This window comes from Aspergillus undulatus (genome assembly GCF_047715775.1).
Source record: "Aspergillus undulatus strain CBS 261.88 unplaced genomic scaffold BDV17scaffold_2, whole genome shotgun sequence".
Lineage (NCBI taxonomy): Eukaryota > Fungi > Ascomycota > Eurotiomycetes > Eurotiales > Aspergillaceae > Aspergillus > Aspergillus undulatus.
This window is the reverse complement of record NW_027396606.1, coordinates 234,063-250,597: the sequence shown is the minus strand read 5'-3', so window position 1 is coordinate 250,597 and position 16,535 is coordinate 234,063. Positions and strand designations below refer to the sequence as shown.

Here is a 16,535-nt window from a genome sequence, read left to right as displayed (position 1 = left end):
GCCTTCCCCAACCATAAATTCGGCCTGGAAAGTCAGGCAGCAACCCGACACGCGATCAAGTTCAGTCATTTGTTGAATCGGAATCGTCCACCAAGCTCCATCACAAGGATGGTCTCTCTTTCGACCCAGCATTGATTGCTTTCTGGCGAGCTTGATAAATCGAGTCTATAGCCTCGAGCTGCAGACTCGTTCTCTCTACTGGTAATTATTCCGAAAATAACTCCCCGTTTGTTCAGCCCTGTCAGAGCCCCAGCTCATCTCCCTGTCCCCCTCGCAGGCATCACCGTTTCCCACCAATATGGCCGGCCTCTAGGCTCTCCCATGCCCCGCTCAGCTCACATCTTTAGCGCCTCATCATAGCTTCGACCTCAGCCTTATATCGGAGTCTCCTTTCCTCTTCCTAGCCGCCGTTCCTAGTCCCACTCTCCTATCTCGCGAGGCATACATATCCTCACCACCAAGTCGGTGGTCACACCAGCATGTTGGACCCAGTTCCGCCTTCCCCAGAGTGGTTACAAGAGCTCGTCAGGCCCTGGGCTTTGCGGTTCAATCTTCCTGCTCTGACTGATCATTCTCATGAAGTCGTCGCCGCTTTCATCGGCTATCTACTTATCCATTACGTGGTTTCACCATGGCTATCTCCAAAGCTATTCCCACGTCACTACCCTAGCCTCAACAAGCGGACTAAGCTCAACTGGGATGTCCATGTTGTGTCGCTTGTTCAGAGCACATTTATCAATGCCGTCGCCCTGTGGGTGCTTTTTGCGGATGAGGAGCGCAAGTCCATGTCTTCTGGGGAGAGAGTCCTCGGATATACCGGGTCGTGTGCTTTGATCAGTTCATTGGCCGTGGGGTACTTTATCTATGACCTGATTGTTAGCACCATCTACGTAAAGATGTTCGGTATTGGCATGCTCTTCCATGCTATATCTGCGCTATGGGTGTTCAGTTTTGGATTCGTAAGTGATGTCCACCATAATGAGGGCTGCAATCACTAAACAATCATACAGAGACCTTTTGTCAATTTCTACGCCCCAACCTTCATCCTTTATGAACTATCTAGCCCCTTCCTCAATATTCACTGGTTCCTCGACAAGGTCAACATGACTGGTAGCAACCTGCAATGGTACAACGGCATGGCGCTCCTCGTCGTGTTCTTCTGCTGCCGCCTTGTATGGGGAACCTGGCAGTCAGCGCTTGTTTACATAGACATGTTAAACGCCCTCAAGCATACCTGGAACGCTGGTCCCTCCTCCCCACTCAACCCGGTCGACATCACAGCGCAGATTTTCCAAGCTCGCGATGACGGCTCACTTTGCGTCAATGAAACTTGCGTCAGAGCCAACGCTGAAATCACAAAGTACTCCAACTACACCGCTGGCGGAGTCCCCACCTGGCTGGTCGCGACCTACGTCACATCCAACCTCATCCTCAACGGCCTCAACTACTACTGGTTCTCAAAGATGATTGAGACCGTCATGAAGCGTTTCCATGGCCCCGCTGCAACACCGGAGAAGGTTCCGGTCAGGGAGATTCCAGAGCACAACAAGGAGAACAGTACCGTGGAAGACCTAGCTCAGCAGGCGGTCCTCGACGCTGCGGCCAAACTGGGTCGGGAAGAAGGAAGCTTGTTCCTAGGTGACAACGAACAATCGGTCGCCTCGGGTGTTGATGCCAGTCTTTCTGGTGTGCGGAACAGAAAGCCTTGATTCTGTTGGGTGCATCAGTTTTCCAAGAGTAAATTGGATTGTCTTGGAATGGCTTGGGGAGAAACGGTTACGTAGAATGTGACTAGAGGAGGCGCTGGTATGCTTTCTTGGTGTAGTCATTGTTTGAGCTTTGGATATTGTTATCCAGTACAGTATCGTTTCCTATTAATTATCATTCCAGCATACGGACAAGAGTATATATGCTATCATAAATTGTTCCAAATTTATCTACCGGGCATCGTTCAAATAAGCTTAATATTGTCAGTCAATTGGCAACTGACAAACTAGAATTGGATAATGTAATAACCAACGAACACCACATAAGCGCCTTCAATCCCAATCCATCTCGTATACCGAACTGAAGGCCAAAGAGAAAAATGAAAATATATTAAACAATGCACTCAGTCAACATCACCTCCCCATCACAGCCTCCGGCTTAGCAAGCATATACCTTACCGCCTCATGAGCAACAACCGTATCCCAAACACTCTCCTCACCACCACGCCGAAACTCAGCCCCACTCCCATCCTCGCCTCCCCCACGCCCCGCCTCACCAAGGATAGTCTCGAGATCTCTGCGCTGCGAATTAATCCAGCGACGCACGAACGTCGCGGGGTCCTTGGATAGCGCCGTGAAGAAGCTGTGTTTCGCGCGCGAGTGCGTGAGCGCCTGAATAATGAGCGCGACTTGGTCGTCTAGTTGTGTGATCTGGCGCATGCCTGCGGTGTATTGAGGGTTCTGGGTGAGCGAGAGCATTTTTGAGCGCAGGGGGTCTTCGACAGCGACCTGGATGTCGTAGACTGTGGGGGTTGGGTCTTTGTGAAAATCTTCGTCGATGCGGATAGTGTAGGGGAGTTTTATGGGGTCTAGGGGGCTCGTGTGTTGGCCGATGCTTTCGGGGATTTGGGGGAAGAACATCTGGTCTCGGTGGAAGATCTGTCGGACAAGGTATTGTCAGTATTGGAGTGAAGATAATTGAGGGCACGGCTGAAGAGGTAGGCAAGGGGGCTTACCGCTCGTAGACGCTCGTCACAGCGTACGAGACGCTTCTCCTCGTCTTCCTGTAGTCCCATGGCGCGGATATAGTCCCAGATACCCAGGACGATCCCGCTTCTAGTCTCTTCTTCGACGTCAAGCACTTCCGCCAGCTCCTTGCTCAGCTTATAGCGCTCGGGAGTCTCGTCCCTGACAAGGCTGATAGTAACATTCAGATTCTCCTGCGACGCACGGGAGAACTGGATACTATCAAAGTCCGCGTTGGGCGGCAGAGTAGCAGCATTTGATGGTAACTGCGGCTTCCCCCAGTTTATAGTCTTCAAGTCATCAGCGGTTGATGAAGGTGATTTGTCGAAGTCGACCGTGATGGTCTTAAAGAACTGCGAGAACCGCTGCTTCGACCGCTTATTAGAAGCTGCCGTCTTTTTACCCTCGGCACCATCTTCTTCCATTGCATCGCCGGTTTCGTTCTCCTTGGCATCGCCCTCGTCCTCACTATCCGAGGCAGCAAGATCACTATCATCGTCCAGCAGTCTCCCCTCTATCCGCACCTTGTACCGTCCAGAACCAGGCGTGCTCCCAGGAACCGAGCCATCCTGTCCAGTCTGCCAGGGCTGACCCTCCACGGTATTCGATACCCAGATGCGCATTGTGCGATACTTCTTCACTGTTTTGCTAATTGAGTCTTGGATGTCCAGCCTCTTCCGCACGATGGCCGCGTCGAGCCGCTTCTCTAGATCGCGCAGGCTCTTGTACTGCTGCACTCCCTCTCCAACAACAACATCTTCAACACCATCGGGGATATTCTTGTCGGTGGGTTTACGGCTGCGGCGGAGGGCAGCATCGTTCTGGTGCGGAAGGTTGCGCTGGGCCGCTGCCATGTACTGGGGAGGCACGGCGTGCTGGGGCATCTGTACGGGCATTGGGCCTAGAGGTAAACCGTAGAGGTTAGACATCGTTATATGTAGTGAGATTATACGCGACAGCGCATCATTGTGGCGCAGGATGTCAAACTAACCGGGAGCTTGGGGTCCACGACGAGGCGTGGCAGGGGAGCGTTGGACGCCCTGGGGGTAGGCACGCCCATAGCCGGGCGGCATTGGCGCGTTCATAGCCGACATGATTAAGGACGGTCAAAGCGCAGCGATTCGATGTAGCAGCACGGAGATTTAAGAGAAGAGCGGAAGAGCGATGAGCCGTCGATGACGGGAGGCTTCAAGGTCAATCATCGCGGCGGATTTCCAAACTTCGCTGAAGTCGCGATCGCGCTTTACCCGTTTCGGACATCCACCAACCACTCCAGGCCCAGATTTACTACGATTGTCTATGAAATAAAGCCTTCATACATGGTCACATGTGAGCAAGAATTATTTCTCTAGTTATGTTGTTTCTGACAAAATCCACAAGCAACTAGATCTATCCTTGACTCCGGTTTACTCCAGTTGCGATGCCTGGTTAGTGTACAGCTCCTCCACTACATTGCTCAATTTCGCGATGGTGTCCAGCGCAGCGTCATATCCTTGATCACGCTCGGTCTCGTCATAGACAATCAAGCACCCGGCGCCCTGGTCCAAGACGCCAATGATCACCTTGTCCAAAATCATCTGCGAAAGCTTCCTTTCCACCTGCTGTGTATCCAACCCAACCATCTTGGCGATGTGGTCCAGTTCGACACGGCTAAACGGTTCGATGACCTTGATAAGGTTTTGTTCCAGCATAGCGTCATAGAGTCGGCGAAGGTGATTACGGATAAACACGTCGCTGCCTAGTTCGAATCGGTAATCCGAGAGCGCCTTCTCGTATTCCTCTAGCGAGCGGTTGGCGTGGGCTCGCGCCACTGCTTTCATGGCCTCAAGCCGTGGGCTGGCGTATTTCTGAGCCTGCTTAGATCCCAGAAGGGTTGTGACGTCGTCCACCAAGTTAAGCATGATCTTGCAAAGCAGCATGTATTGGAGAGCCGCAGTCGCCTTCTCTCCCTCGTCCAGCGAGCTGTAGCCTTCTAAAGCCTCGATAAAGTAAGAGTATGATGTGTTGAAGTCTTTGTCCTCGGCATGTAGCATACCGCTCTGCATGTCTAAGCTGGCCTGCAGATTTGGAGGCGTGTAGACAGAGGCGGCCGAAGTCCGGGCAGCAGTCAGTGCCGCACGAGCCTTGGCCTGGTTTCCAAGTGCATGGTATACCCGCGACTCCAAGAGCTGTACCTCAACCAGCATAAGCTTGTCGTCGAGCCGCTTCAGTTCGCGAAGGAGTGGGTTGATCAGGTTGAGGGCGTCATAATGGCTCTGCTTCTGCATGTATATGGCCACCAACCGAGTCTCGAGGTTCTGTCGGAGGAATGATCGTCGTTCTGTCACAGCCCATTCGATGCATGATTTGATGACGGCGATCTGGATGTCAAGGGTGTTTGGAATCTCACTAAACAAGTCGAGCAACTGGCGAACTATATCATAGCTCATTAGCTTCTGCGCCGTCCATATACAGGCCTGGAATCTAGACACAACTTACCGAGCTTCGCTGTCTTTGCTTTGGCGAATGACGAAAAGGAATCCCGACTTGTTTTGATGAGTTCTGCAATCTCCTGCGGCTTCTTCTCGTCCCGGTAGAGCTCTCCCAATCCGACCAGCGCGTTTTCATAATCACGCGATGACTTTTCGGTAGACCCCGGACCCTGAGCTAGAATGTCTTTGTAGATAGCCGCAGCTTTCGAACCATCCTTCTTCGCGAGAGCTCGAGCTTCCTCTATCCGCTGAGCTTGAGAGGAAGCAGCCATGTTTGAAGCTGATGTGAGTAGAGCGGAACAGAGACCAGGTGTTTCGGACAAAGGGTAGATGTTTAGAGCCGCAGTATAGCGCAAAGCGAGCTCGTAAGGTGAGAATCAAGGATAGAACGGAGAGAGGGCGGATGATGGACGGCGGATATCGTCACTTGGCTGTTGGAGCTTCATCTCACCTTGCTAAGTCATCGGCAGCCTTGGTGCCTGAGGCTGGTACTCACCGCCCACCGTCCGGCGGTCTCGATTGCCTCCGCAGAAAAAATGTATAGAATCAAAATATTCCTGCTCTTTTATTTTCGAGCTTCGTAACAGAAAAGAAAATCATGGTATGTCTTCTGGACGCTCTCCAGATCATTTGAGCGTTTGACTAATTTCGACAGAAAATCAAGGCTCTTTCGAGATCCTCTGCCTCGCAGCAGGCACCGGGGTCTGCGGTCGTCCGACAACCTCGAAACCTAGACCCCTCTCAACATCCATTTGAACGTGCGCGTGAATATACGAGGGCCCTCAATGCTGTCAAGTTAGAGCGGCTCTTTGCTGCGCCTTTCCTCGGCCAGATGGGAGAAGGTCATGTTGATGGTGTATACACAATGGCCAAAGATCCTGGTTCTTTAGAACGGTTCGCCAGTGGCAGTGGTGATGGTGTCGTCAAAGTTTGGGACCTTGTTACGCAAGGCGAGGTCTGGAATAATACAGCGCACGAAAACATTGTCAAAGGGGTGTGTTGGACACCGGATCGGAAACTGCTCTCTTGCGCTGCCGATAAGACCGTCAAATTGTTCGATCCATATAACTCTCCGTCTGAAGCTCCGCCGCTCGCAACATATCTCGGCCAGGGCGCTTTTACCAGCCTAACGCACCACCGGGATAGACCGTTCTTCGCCGCTTCGTCTTCTCAGATCTCGATCTACGATCTTTCCCGACCTTCCTCTACACCCTCTCAAACCCTTCACTGGCCCACCAACGTTGACACAATCACGTCAGTCGCCTTCAACCAGTCCGAAACCTCAGTCCTCGCATCGACCGGCATCGATCGCTCTATAATTCTATACGACCTCCGCACCTCGTCTCCTCTGTCGAAACTTGTGCTGAAACTGGCATCTAACGCCGTCGCTTGGAATCCAATGGAACCGTTCAACTTTGCAGTCGCCAACGAAGACCACAACGTCTACATGTTTGATATGAGAAAGATGAACCGTGCTTTGAACGTTCTCAAGGATCACGTTGCCGCAGTTATGGATGTGGACTTCAGCCCAACAGGCGAGGAGCTTGTTACAGCCTCCTACGACAGGACAATACGCTTGTGGAACCGAGCAACTGGCCACTCTCGTGACATCTATCACACCCAGAGAATGCAAAGGGTCTTTTCGGCGAAATTCACACCCGACAACAAATACGTCCTGTCCGGTTCCGACGACGGCAACATCCGACTCTGGCGCGCCAATGCATCCGACCGCAGTGGAATCAAGAGCGCCCGCCAGCGGACGAAGATGGAATATGACCGGGCGCTGGTCCAGAGATATGTGCATATGCCAGAGATCAAACGCATCAAACGACAGCGTCACGTGCCTCGGACTATTAAGAAGGCTCGCGAGATCAAGACAGAAGAGCTTGCAGCTATTAAGAGGCGCGAGGAGAACATTCGCAAGCATGCTAAGAAGAGTACTCTGCGCGCGAGACAGAGCGAGCGGGAGAAGATGATCTTGACGCAGGAGAAATAGTCGTGCACTTTCTACTTCGTCAATTCTTTGTCTTGTGAGAGAGATGCCGATCGCAGCGGGTATCTATTTACATATTTCTAACGTACATTTGTGAAATCGTTTCACGTTCATAGCATGACCGGTTCGGGCGTTGATCGCGTCTATTTCTCACCAACTTGCAGTTCCGGTCTCTCGGCGTCATCCTGCTCGGTTCGAAATGATGCTCGTGCCACGGCGGAGTCAATACCGCTTAGATACCGAGCGATCTGCTTAACACCCGCCGGCAGCACCGCATAGAAGCTGGCAAGCATAGCAAAGGTCGGCAACCTAATAACACCGCTTTTCCCTTTATCTACCATGGACACGATTTCTTGCGCAACACGAATGGGCTCGAGGACAGGCGCAAAAAATGAGTTTGGCGTTTGAACTGACTTGAACAAGGACGTTGATATCTGGCCGGTCTCGACGAGGACCGTCTTCACTTTATCCCCGTTCCCTGCTACCCGGAGTTCTGCCTCTAGTGTGCGGTGCAGCGCGCTGAGACCTGCCTTGCTTGCTGAGTAGTCTGCCAGGCCAGCGGCGCACAGCTGTCCAAGGACTGAGCTCGCGTTCACGATTGTCCCGCCGTTCTCGCTGGATAGCATGTGCGGGAGGAATACTTGGCAGGTGTGGAAGACGGCTATGAGATTCGTCTGGATGGTCTTTTGGAATGCTTCGGCGGATAGTGACAGGAGCGGCTGGCCGTTGATCCGGGTCGCTGCGCAGTTAATGAGCACCGTTGGCGTACCCAGCTAGAGGATAGTTAGTTCGCGAATAAAATCATGATCATGAACAGAAATATGCATACATCTTTCACAATCCGTTCCACAACCCTCTCAACCTCGTCCCTCACCCCAACATCACACCGATAATACTCCACCCCGCCAACATCACCTTCCGCCCAACCCTTCTTGACACTCTCCTCCTCGGCAACATCCAAAACCGCAACACTCACCCCCCGCAACCCATAAACCTGCGCGATAGTCCTCCCCAACCCACTCGCACCCCCCGTAACAACAACAACCTCCTCGGCGAGATCAACGTCGCGCGGGATACCGAATGCAATGCGATCACTTATCATGAACGCAATGTCAAACACTGTCAGGAAAGCCGCGTAGCTGGATGCGACTATGAAGGCGGGGTGCGTGTAGGGTGTTGCTTGGGCGCGGAGGCAGAGGACGATTATCCAGGCGATGAACGGGTGCAGGAAGGTGCGGTGCAGGACGGTCATTATGAGGTCGATTGTTAGATGTTCGTGCCATTGGTTGGTTGGCTGGAGGTTGATTGGGGGTGTTGGGGTTGTGAGGATGCGTTCTGGTTGTGGTGCCATTGCGCTTGCTCGATGGCCTGGGTTGGTTTGATTGCGCTGGTTTGCGCACCGTTATAAAGATGCGATGGCTTGAGGGTCAATATTCAGACAGTAGCAGAAAAGGGGAAATCAAAGAATATAGAGAATCACATTGTTTCGGTGGAAGGATGAAGAACCGCGATTCGAGCTTCGGGTTGGCTAACAGGTTTAATTACTTAGCGTAGAACAGGCGGCGCCTGCGGAGAACAATCATATGTTCCTTTGAACTCTTGGTCTTGGCTCCATAGTGAGCTGAATGTGTAGATTCAACTTTAATTTCATGTTAGCCGGAGATGAAAAGAGCGTTCATCGCGTCGGTAAATATGTACGTGGGAATATATTTTGGCGATGACATCCACATACTTCTTCATCCCCGTTCTGTTCAATTAATTACAAGTCCCCCGCAATAAGGTAAGGGGTCTGCACCCAAGATTTAGTTCACCTTTGACCACTCTATTCATTGCTTTTCACATCCCGAAGTGACTACAATACGAAAAAGATACCGATCTTTATGTGCCAGCTTTTGGAACAAGTATATTATAGCTCTCCATTACCCCCCTACAATAACCCTGAACCGAGTAGTATGAGTAGTATACCAATACGCCATTCACCCGCTAAAGATTCACCCTAAAGCTTCTAAAAATACATGTATATCGTAATAGGTATGTCACGCGGAACCGTTCGCTAAGATACCAGGGGCAGTTCTATACAGTGCATAGCTAAACGTGGTGCAAGCCGGGTCTTCCTGTAAAATATCAAGGTCTTCCTCAGTCATCGGAAGACGCACTCCATTCCCAGCTCGTGGGTATAGACGGTGGTCTTGAAACTCATAGTCCGATTCATCGTCGGATGACTCGTAATAATACCCCCTGCGAGCATTTTGCCCATCTGCACCAGCAGGCGCGGAGCTAAGCCCGTTCGAAGATATTCGATTAGGCGTTGTGATAGATGATAATGATGTAGAAGTATCTGTAGATCCGGCCAAAATGGCCTGTGATGGGGCAAAGTTGGTGGACGGCAACGAAGCCATATTCTCAGGAAACACAGGCACCGTTGGGTTTTTATCTGATATGGTGAGAAGAAGCTCAACGAGCGTGGCGTGTGAGAGAGTTGACAAAAACCGTCGGCGATCGTCTGGGGCAAAACGCTCGCCACCGACTTCGGTCTTGGGTATTGTCAATGGTGGGTGGACAGGAGGTTTTGTTGTTAGTTTTGGATTGCTTCTGACAACCGTCGGATAGAGTATGGTATTCGGCACCGGATTGCATTCCCGACAGAGCCATTCCTTCTCTTTCACCGTAACCACTTCATTACCAATCGGTGGGTCATGACAGTGCTGATGCCATGCGCGGTTGCACTGATCGCAGAAGACGATAGTATTGCTGGCTGGACTATGGCCACGCTGGCAGTATACGCATATTATATTTGTACTCTTCACCTTGCGGGGGGCGCGCTTGCGTGCATTAGAGGTCTGTTGAGGTTTGTGGGAAGCGCCGGGAGGAGTGGGAAGAGCTGGTGAGAGAGGCGAAGGCACATATAGCGAAGGTCTGTTCACTTGTCGACCAGATTTGGTTTGCGTCGCGGTTGGTGCAGTGTCCGATTCGTCTGAGCTAGAGTCCACGGCTCGGATGATGTCTTCGCCGTCGCTGCCATGGCCGCGTTTACGCTTTCTGGAGCTACCTTTTCCAATGCTTCGCCGCTGACGGCTGGTATATGCAGCTTTGACCGGGATCCCTGCTGAGAGTCTTAGCAAAGATAACCTTGAGATCTTCAGAATCAAGGGAGCTCGCGCTGCCGGTACTGGTGCTACCGGCACTGGTGATGGAGCAGGTGGCGGCTGATAGTTTAACGGTGGCCGTACATCAGCAGGTGGCGGCACAGCCGGTACTGACGGAGACTTTGGACGTGTAACTGCTGGTTTGGGAGCAATATTGGCTGGGGCATGAGGCTCAGTCAAAGTCCCATCAATGTCGTTTGTGGACGGTTGCTGATCCTCTGACGGCAGTTGTGTAGTGGCTGGCACTTGCGGCTCGGCCGATACTGATACCGGAGTTGAAACCGCTAATTGCTTAGGAGCAAGATTTATGGGGCCAGGAGGTTTGAAATTGGCCCCATTGATGTTATTGGAAGATGAAGGTCGGTGTTCGGACGGGAGCTGCACAGCGGCAGGCACTTGCGAATCGGCCGATACTGGCACTGGGGTTGTGTATGTCACTGCTGGCTTAGGAACAATACCAGCCAAGCCATTAGAACTCGTCGAGGTTCCATTCTTTTCGTTAGGAGACGGTACAGGCGCAAGTATGGGACCTGGGGTTATGACGGGCTCCTCCACCCTGGTAGGGTGCACGAAGGGAGCCGTCGGCAGCTCGATGAAACATGAAGAGACTTTCATTGTGCCTGTACGCCGAGATATGAAATTCTTTGTGTTCCAACTCGAGTCTAAAGGGGAACGACGCCAGTTGACGGGAGTTTGACCATTTCTCGGCGACACTTGCTGCTGGGCTTCTCTGACACCGGCAAACCGTGCAAGGAGTTCGGTCGTGGCTGCCGAGAGCTTTGGGATATGGACTCTGCTAGATATCGTACTAGATCGACCGGATCCAAAGACTGGGGCGCCGTAGACGACCGACTTGAAGTCGACGTGGAGGAGGTTGATGGATGTGAATGTGAATGTGAATGTGAATGTGAACTCGCGCTGGTGCTGGTGGTCCCAGTTCCGTGGGTTGGGGGCGCTGCTTCTATAGAAGCGAGGGATGGAGCAACCCCATGTTGCTGGGACATGCCCCCAATCCAGTCGGTGATTAATTCCGTGCCGTAAGATCGGAGGTTAGCGAATACGTTTCATGGAGAATAAATTGCGATTGTCACCTTGGAGCGAGCAGATGCAGACAGGCATCTTCCAAGTTTGAACGGACCCAAGGACTTATATACCATCACGTGATACTTGAATTCCTCTGCACCTTCCGTTTTATTCAGACTGCCAACAATGCCACCTGTTGCGTCGCAAATAATACCTCGAGTGATCGAGTCTAGAAACACATCGCTACAGACTTGGTACCTCCGAAATCTTTTGATACTACGGTCGGGATTGAACGAGCGATTCTATAGCTCTCCGATTCGAAGCGTCTATCCAATACTCGGTATGCTCGGATCAAACGATTAATCTATGATACAACACCGTCCTGCTTTAACTGAGCGATATCCTCTTCTCCGTACTGGAGTACTTCTCCAAGAATTTCGTTCGTGTGCTGCCCGAGGGTGGGAGGAGGCGTTCGTACGCCAGGGGTGGCATGAGAATACTTGATCGGTGTGTTCACCAACTTGACAGGGCCACATGTCGGATGTTCGATTTCGATGACCATACCACGAGCTTGGACTGAACAATGAACATGTTAGATAAACTGATTGATTAGGGGGTTCGACGAGGAAACTCACCGTGCGCATGATTCAATGTCTCCTGAATGTCATTGACTGCAGCATAGGGCACCCCGCTGCCTTCCATTATTTCCAACCATTGCTGCGTTGTTTTCTCCTTCACACAGTCCTCAATCAAGCTGTCGATTACTGGTCGATGCTTAACGCGGTCACTGTTTGTCAAGAATCGAGGATCCGTCTTCCACTCCGGGTGCCCTAAACGGTCGCACAAGACGCCGAATAGCTTGTCATTTCCGCCGCCAAACAAGATGTCCCCGTCGAGTGTCTGGTAGCTTCGATACGGTACGATGGATGCTGGAGGTCGTCAGCACACTGAACCCAAGCGCGTTGATGACAATGGTCATGGCACATACGATGCTCGGTACCCCATCGCCCAGAATCCTTCTGCCCACTGATTAAAGCAGAGCTCGCAATGTTTGAAAGCGTTGCAACTTGGCAATCACTCAGACATGCATCTATATGTTGTCCCTTTCCAGTTCTTGCTCGGGCAAGCAATGCAGCCATGATCGCATTGGACGTGTACAAGCCCGTTGTCAGATCCGTGACGGCAACACCAACCTTGACTGGTTCGCCTCTTCTGCTCCCAGTGATATGCATCAGCCCCATTTCAGCTTCCACCATCACATCGTACCCAGCGCGGTTGCTGTATGGGCCTGTCTGGCCGTAGCCCGTAATACTTGCGTAGATCAGGCTCGGATTAATTTTGCGTAGGGTCTCGTAATCCATGTTATATTTCTTGAGGCTTCCGGGCAGGTAGTTCTCGACAAGGACATCGCACTCTTTGATCAGTCGGTGGAGGATTTCGACACCAGACTTGTGCTGAAACGAGAGACCGATCGACTTCTTATTGCGATTGACCTGCATACGTTAAGAAAAGACAAAGTGTACACTGCAGACTGATCGTGCCATACCGCCAAATAGTAAGCACTCTCTCCTGGACCCTTTGGTGTAGCATCCTTGTATTGGGCGTATGGGGGTCCCCACGCTCGAGTATCGTCGCCCCGCACGGGATGTTCCACCTTGATAACGTCGGCCCTGGCGCAGCAATGGATTAGTATGAAGCTGAGCCATTGCATTGGAATGTCTCAAGTCTAGGCCGCTCACCCTAGATCTCCCAAAATCTGTGTACAATATGGCTGACATCAAGTCAGTATATACCCCGCACAGCAATTGGGGCGTTCGCCGAAACAAGGAAGCAAAACCTACCCCAGCGAGAACTCTGGTCATGTCGAGCACCCGAATACCCTGTAAAGGCAGTGTTCCATCTGGCAGCGGAGTTGAATAGGAGCGCCATTGTGTCGCGTGTCTAAATATGGTATTCCTGGTCGATCGTTGAAGGCTAGGACGCTGAGCGACTAGCGCTCTCTGCAGTCTAAATGTCGCATTCATTATGGGTATCCGGGGGAACTGTACATTGAGAAGAAGAAAACGCACAATTGATCAAAGATGAAAGCTGAGGGAGCAGCTCCAAGTAGTATGAAGAAGCTCCCCGAATCGGGCGGTTCGCCGACGCCGACAACTCCAAAGCCGAGGTCGACCCGCCTGTTCCGCTAAGCATTTCGACACCGAGCCTCCGATCATTTATTTCTCTATATTGACATTGTAAATACTGACAAGGATTCTCATAAGTACTGGAAATACACAATAATGTATCACAGCATGGCCGGGACAAGCGCTGACAAATACCTAGCTCCTTTGAAGCTCCCGCGGCCGGCTGCATACAGCTTCATCTTCACTTTGCCCCTCTTCCGCTGCGGATAACTGAAGCCGATAATTCCTCCTCTTCCGCCATGTTTACCGGACTCGTTGAGACTATCGGGAGTGAGTGCCATAGCTAACTTAAATTACCACCTGCGTCTGTACTAACAGCACTCAGCGGTCTCCTCCCTCGAACCCCTCGACACCACTGCAAGCGGGGGCGGGGGTACATCCCTCACCATCACCGACTGCGAGGACATTCTCACCGATGTGCAACTGGGCGACAGTATCAGCGTCAATGGTACGTCAACCACCAAATCTCGATATATCATCTCCCAATACCAAAACTAACCGCCTCCACAGGAGCCTGCCTAACCGTAACAGCCTTCGAAAGAACCTGGTTCAAAGTCGGCGTCGCCCCCGAAACCCTACGCCGAACAAACCTCGGCGCCCTAACTGAGACATCGTGCGTGAACCTCGAGCGCGCCGTAAAGGGCGAGACCCGAATGGGCGGACACATCGTGCAGGGCCACGTCGACACAATCGCGAAGATAATCGCGTTGACTCCCGATGAGAACTCCCTTGTGCTGCGCTTACAGCCGCGCGATCCCGCTGTGTTGAATTATATCGTTGAGAAGGGTTTTATCACCCTTGATGGGGCGAGCTTGACCATCACGAAGGTTGTGGATGGGCCCGAGGGGTGGTTTGAGATTATGCTTATTGCGTACACGCAGGAGAAGATTGTTACGGCGGCTAAGAAGGTCGGGGATTTTGTGAATGTGGAAATAGATTGTGTGGCTAAGTATGTTGAGAAGGGGGTTCAGGCGTACTTTGCTGGTACGGCGGGCGGGAATATGAGCATTTTGGAGAAGATGGTTGAGCGGATAGTGGATGCGAAGCTTAAGAAATAAGGGACATTTTTACGTTAGATGAATAACGATGTCCGCTATAAACAACCGATGAGGAACAATTGGGTATATTAATGTACTGGGTGTCTGGCTCATGATTTGCACCCCTTATACTCCATTCAAGCCGAAGGATCTGTAGACTCCATAGTCTCCATACCTCATTTTCTTGTTAATAATTGAGGGCCGAGACACCTGCCATGGACAAAGCGAATTCTCCCAATAAGACAGGTCACTTGCGTAGGAACAAAATTGAGTGTGAAGAATGGCACTGACAGCAATTGCGCGGCGATAGGGCAATTGACTGGTGTATGTACCGTTTGGTGGCTCCGTAGCATGCTCAAGTCTCTGAATATCTCTGACCGATGGGAATTCATTCCTCCATAGAATTGTCATCCTCAGCTTCCCCCTCATCATCGCTCACCCATTCATCATCCATACCAACATCCTCGTCCTCGTCCTCGTCCTCGAGTGCGTCAAGCAGTTCGTCATCGTCATCCTCGACTTCCTTGCCCTCAGCACGAGCCTTGGCCTTCTCCGCCTTCTTTCGCTCGACGTTCTCCTTTTGGAGCTTCTTGCGCGCCTCCTTCTCCTTGATCTTCGTATCCCAACTCTTGTCCAGAGCATCAACCTCCTGTTGAGACTTATTGATATAATCGTGCCACATTACCCGTCCGTCGCACAGCCCCTCTTCAACCTTGATCAACCTGAGCTTCATGCGCGGGCCCAGCTCAACTAGCTTGACAGCTCGCTTCTCGACCTCCGGTGTGCTCGTCTTCTTCTCGACCTTTTCTCCCGCCTTCATACGTTGCATCTCTCGTTTCGTCAAGACCTTTCTTGTCGTTGTCCCTGCGACCTCAACCTCATTGTCTGTATCCAATTCTGTCTCGCTGGCTGATGTGTAGCCTGCAGCCGATGGGTCTAGCAGGTAGTCCGCGGCATCCTCTAGCTTTCCTAGATTCGGAACAGCGGACTTGTGCTTCTCCCTATTCCGGACTTCCCTAGGGTCTAACCGCCGAATTCGTTTCGAGATGCCTGTTTTCCGGGTCGTGATCGCGTAATGTCTCAGGTTCAGCACGTATGAACCTTCCTCATCGGACTCGGAGGCAGGTTCTCGGTTCAAGAGCATTACACGGCGAATAGAGGAGAGTGGTTGGGCTTGAGGGTTGATCGGCGGGAAGAGGGACTGGAAGATGGTGGTTGTGAGGCTTTCGAGGCGCTTCGGCACTTTGGAGTTCTCGTCGGCATCGGGGTTGTTGAAGTTGTTCATAACAAGTAAAGGCGGCGTCTTGTGGTCCTGGCCTCCACCTCTTGGGCGTTTCTGAGCCCTTTCGACGTCGCGACATAGAGAGTAGCTTTCCACTTTGAAGTTGAGTGTAGGCCCGCGCGGTGTGAGCGCTAAGCGCATATTTGTGTTTCCGGTAGATGATTTGGAGAAAAGAAGGAGATGTGTGACACCGAGAGGGCCGGCCATGACCGTGAAGTCTCGTAGTCTGTTCGATTTGCGTTCCTGAACGGTCAATATGAGAGTCCAGATTTTGAGTCTGGAATAAATTCATACCTTCAATCGCACTGCTGTGTCGGGTTCCATCATGAGACGAACATCCTTGACGAGCTGGCTAACACTGCTACCGACTCGCGAACCGCCGATACGAATAACCATCGACTTTGGAGTTTTGCTAACAGATGAAGCACTGCCTTTGCCAGTGACAGGGCCACTGGGCGCCTTGGGAGCGCGGGCCTTGGTGCGCTTGGCCATGATTGATATCTTGACGGAGAAGGGTTGTATTCTATACCGATGGTCTAGCTGAATCTTTCTGGGCGGGAAAAAAAAGATGAAAGTCCGGGCTCCGCAAACTTATCTCGGATCAACCTTTTTGCGGTGTCTCCATATAATTTTTTATCTACACTACGGCACCGTCCTCTCATTAT

General features: G+C 51.7%; 8 protein-coding genes across 8 annotated transcripts; 3 read left to right on the top strand and 5 right to left on the bottom strand.

The window, feature by feature from the left end:
* Nucleotides 1-379: 379 nt before the first annotated feature.
* BDV17DRAFT_64907 (TLC domain-containing protein) lies at nucleotides 380-2,247 on the top strand. The gene is made up of 2 exons (XM_073764904.1): nucleotides 380-959; nucleotides 1,011-2,247. The coding sequence occupies exons 1-2, from the start codon at nucleotides 480-482 to the stop codon at nucleotides 1,707-1,709; spliced, it is 1,179 nt and encodes a 392-aa protein (XP_073620499.1). The 5' UTR covers nucleotides 380-479; the 3' UTR covers nucleotides 1,710-2,247.
* Nucleotides 2,121-5,475, bottom strand: BDV17DRAFT_278839 (uncharacterized protein; the record flags this gene model as incomplete). The annotated part of the gene is made up of 5 exons (XM_073759606.1): nucleotides 2,121-2,645; nucleotides 2,723-3,633; nucleotides 3,724-3,772; nucleotides 4,184-5,145; nucleotides 5,211-5,475. The coding sequence occupies 5 exons, from the start codon at nucleotides 5,473-5,475 to the stop codon at nucleotides 2,121-2,123; spliced, it is 2,712 nt and encodes a 903-aa protein (XP_073620498.1).
* A 363-nt stretch (nucleotides 5,476-5,838) lies between these two features.
* On the top strand, nucleotides 5,839-7,269 carry BDV17DRAFT_64867 (rRNA-processing protein SOF1). Its single transcript, XM_073764903.1, has one exon. It carries the CDS (start codon nucleotides 6,036-6,038, stop codon nucleotides 7,197-7,199), a length of 1,164 nt encoding a protein of 387 aa, XP_073620497.1. The 5' UTR covers nucleotides 5,839-6,035; the 3' UTR covers nucleotides 7,200-7,269.
* BDV17DRAFT_64866 (uncharacterized protein) lies at nucleotides 7,270-8,852 on the bottom strand. Its single transcript, XM_073764902.1, has 3 exons — nucleotides 8,677-8,852; nucleotides 8,026-8,615; nucleotides 7,270-7,969 (listed from the first exon to the last, which is right to left on the bottom strand). The coding sequence occupies exons 2-3, from the start codon at nucleotides 8,545-8,547 to the stop codon at nucleotides 7,340-7,342; spliced, it is 1,152 nt and encodes a 383-aa protein (XP_073620496.1). The 5' UTR covers nucleotides 8,548-8,615; nucleotides 8,677-8,852; the 3' UTR covers nucleotides 7,270-7,339.
* A 288-nt stretch (nucleotides 8,853-9,140) lies between these two features.
* BDV17DRAFT_64840 (uncharacterized protein) lies at nucleotides 9,141-11,483 on the bottom strand. The gene has a single exon (XM_073764901.1). It carries the CDS (start codon nucleotides 10,955-10,957, stop codon nucleotides 9,233-9,235), a length of 1,725 nt encoding a protein of 574 aa, XP_073620495.1. The 5' UTR covers nucleotides 10,958-11,483; the 3' UTR covers nucleotides 9,141-9,232.
* Nucleotide 11,484: 1 nt separating this feature from the next.
* Nucleotides 11,485-13,543, bottom strand: BDV17DRAFT_64839 (CaiB/BaiF CoA transferase family protein). Its single transcript, XM_073764900.1, has 6 exons — nucleotides 13,207-13,543; nucleotides 13,105-13,136; nucleotides 12,912-13,035; nucleotides 12,354-12,858; nucleotides 12,001-12,294; nucleotides 11,485-11,941 (listed from the first exon to the last, which is right to left on the bottom strand). Exons 1-6 carry the CDS (start codon nucleotides 13,387-13,389, stop codon nucleotides 11,730-11,732), a joined length of 1,350 nt encoding a protein of 449 aa, XP_073620494.1. The 5' UTR covers nucleotides 13,390-13,543; the 3' UTR covers nucleotides 11,485-11,729.
* Nucleotide 13,544: 1 nt separating this feature from the next.
* BDV17DRAFT_250215 (riboflavin synthase) lies at nucleotides 13,545-14,660 on the top strand. The gene is made up of 4 exons (XM_073756302.1): nucleotides 13,545-13,628; nucleotides 13,691-13,821; nucleotides 13,877-13,999; nucleotides 14,062-14,660. Exons 2-4 carry the CDS (start codon nucleotides 13,791-13,793, stop codon nucleotides 14,607-14,609), a joined length of 702 nt encoding a protein of 233 aa, XP_073620493.1. The 5' UTR covers nucleotides 13,545-13,628; nucleotides 13,691-13,790; the 3' UTR covers nucleotides 14,610-14,660.
* BDV17DRAFT_250213 (Brix domain-containing protein) lies at nucleotides 14,661-16,385 on the bottom strand. Its single transcript, XM_073756301.1, has 2 exons — nucleotides 16,165-16,385; nucleotides 14,661-16,113 (listed from the first exon to the last, which is right to left on the bottom strand). Exons 1-2 carry the CDS (start codon nucleotides 16,360-16,362, stop codon nucleotides 14,977-14,979), a joined length of 1,335 nt encoding a protein of 444 aa, XP_073620492.1. The 5' UTR covers nucleotides 16,363-16,385; the 3' UTR covers nucleotides 14,661-14,976.
* Between the last annotated feature and the right edge of the window lie 150 nt (nucleotides 16,386-16,535).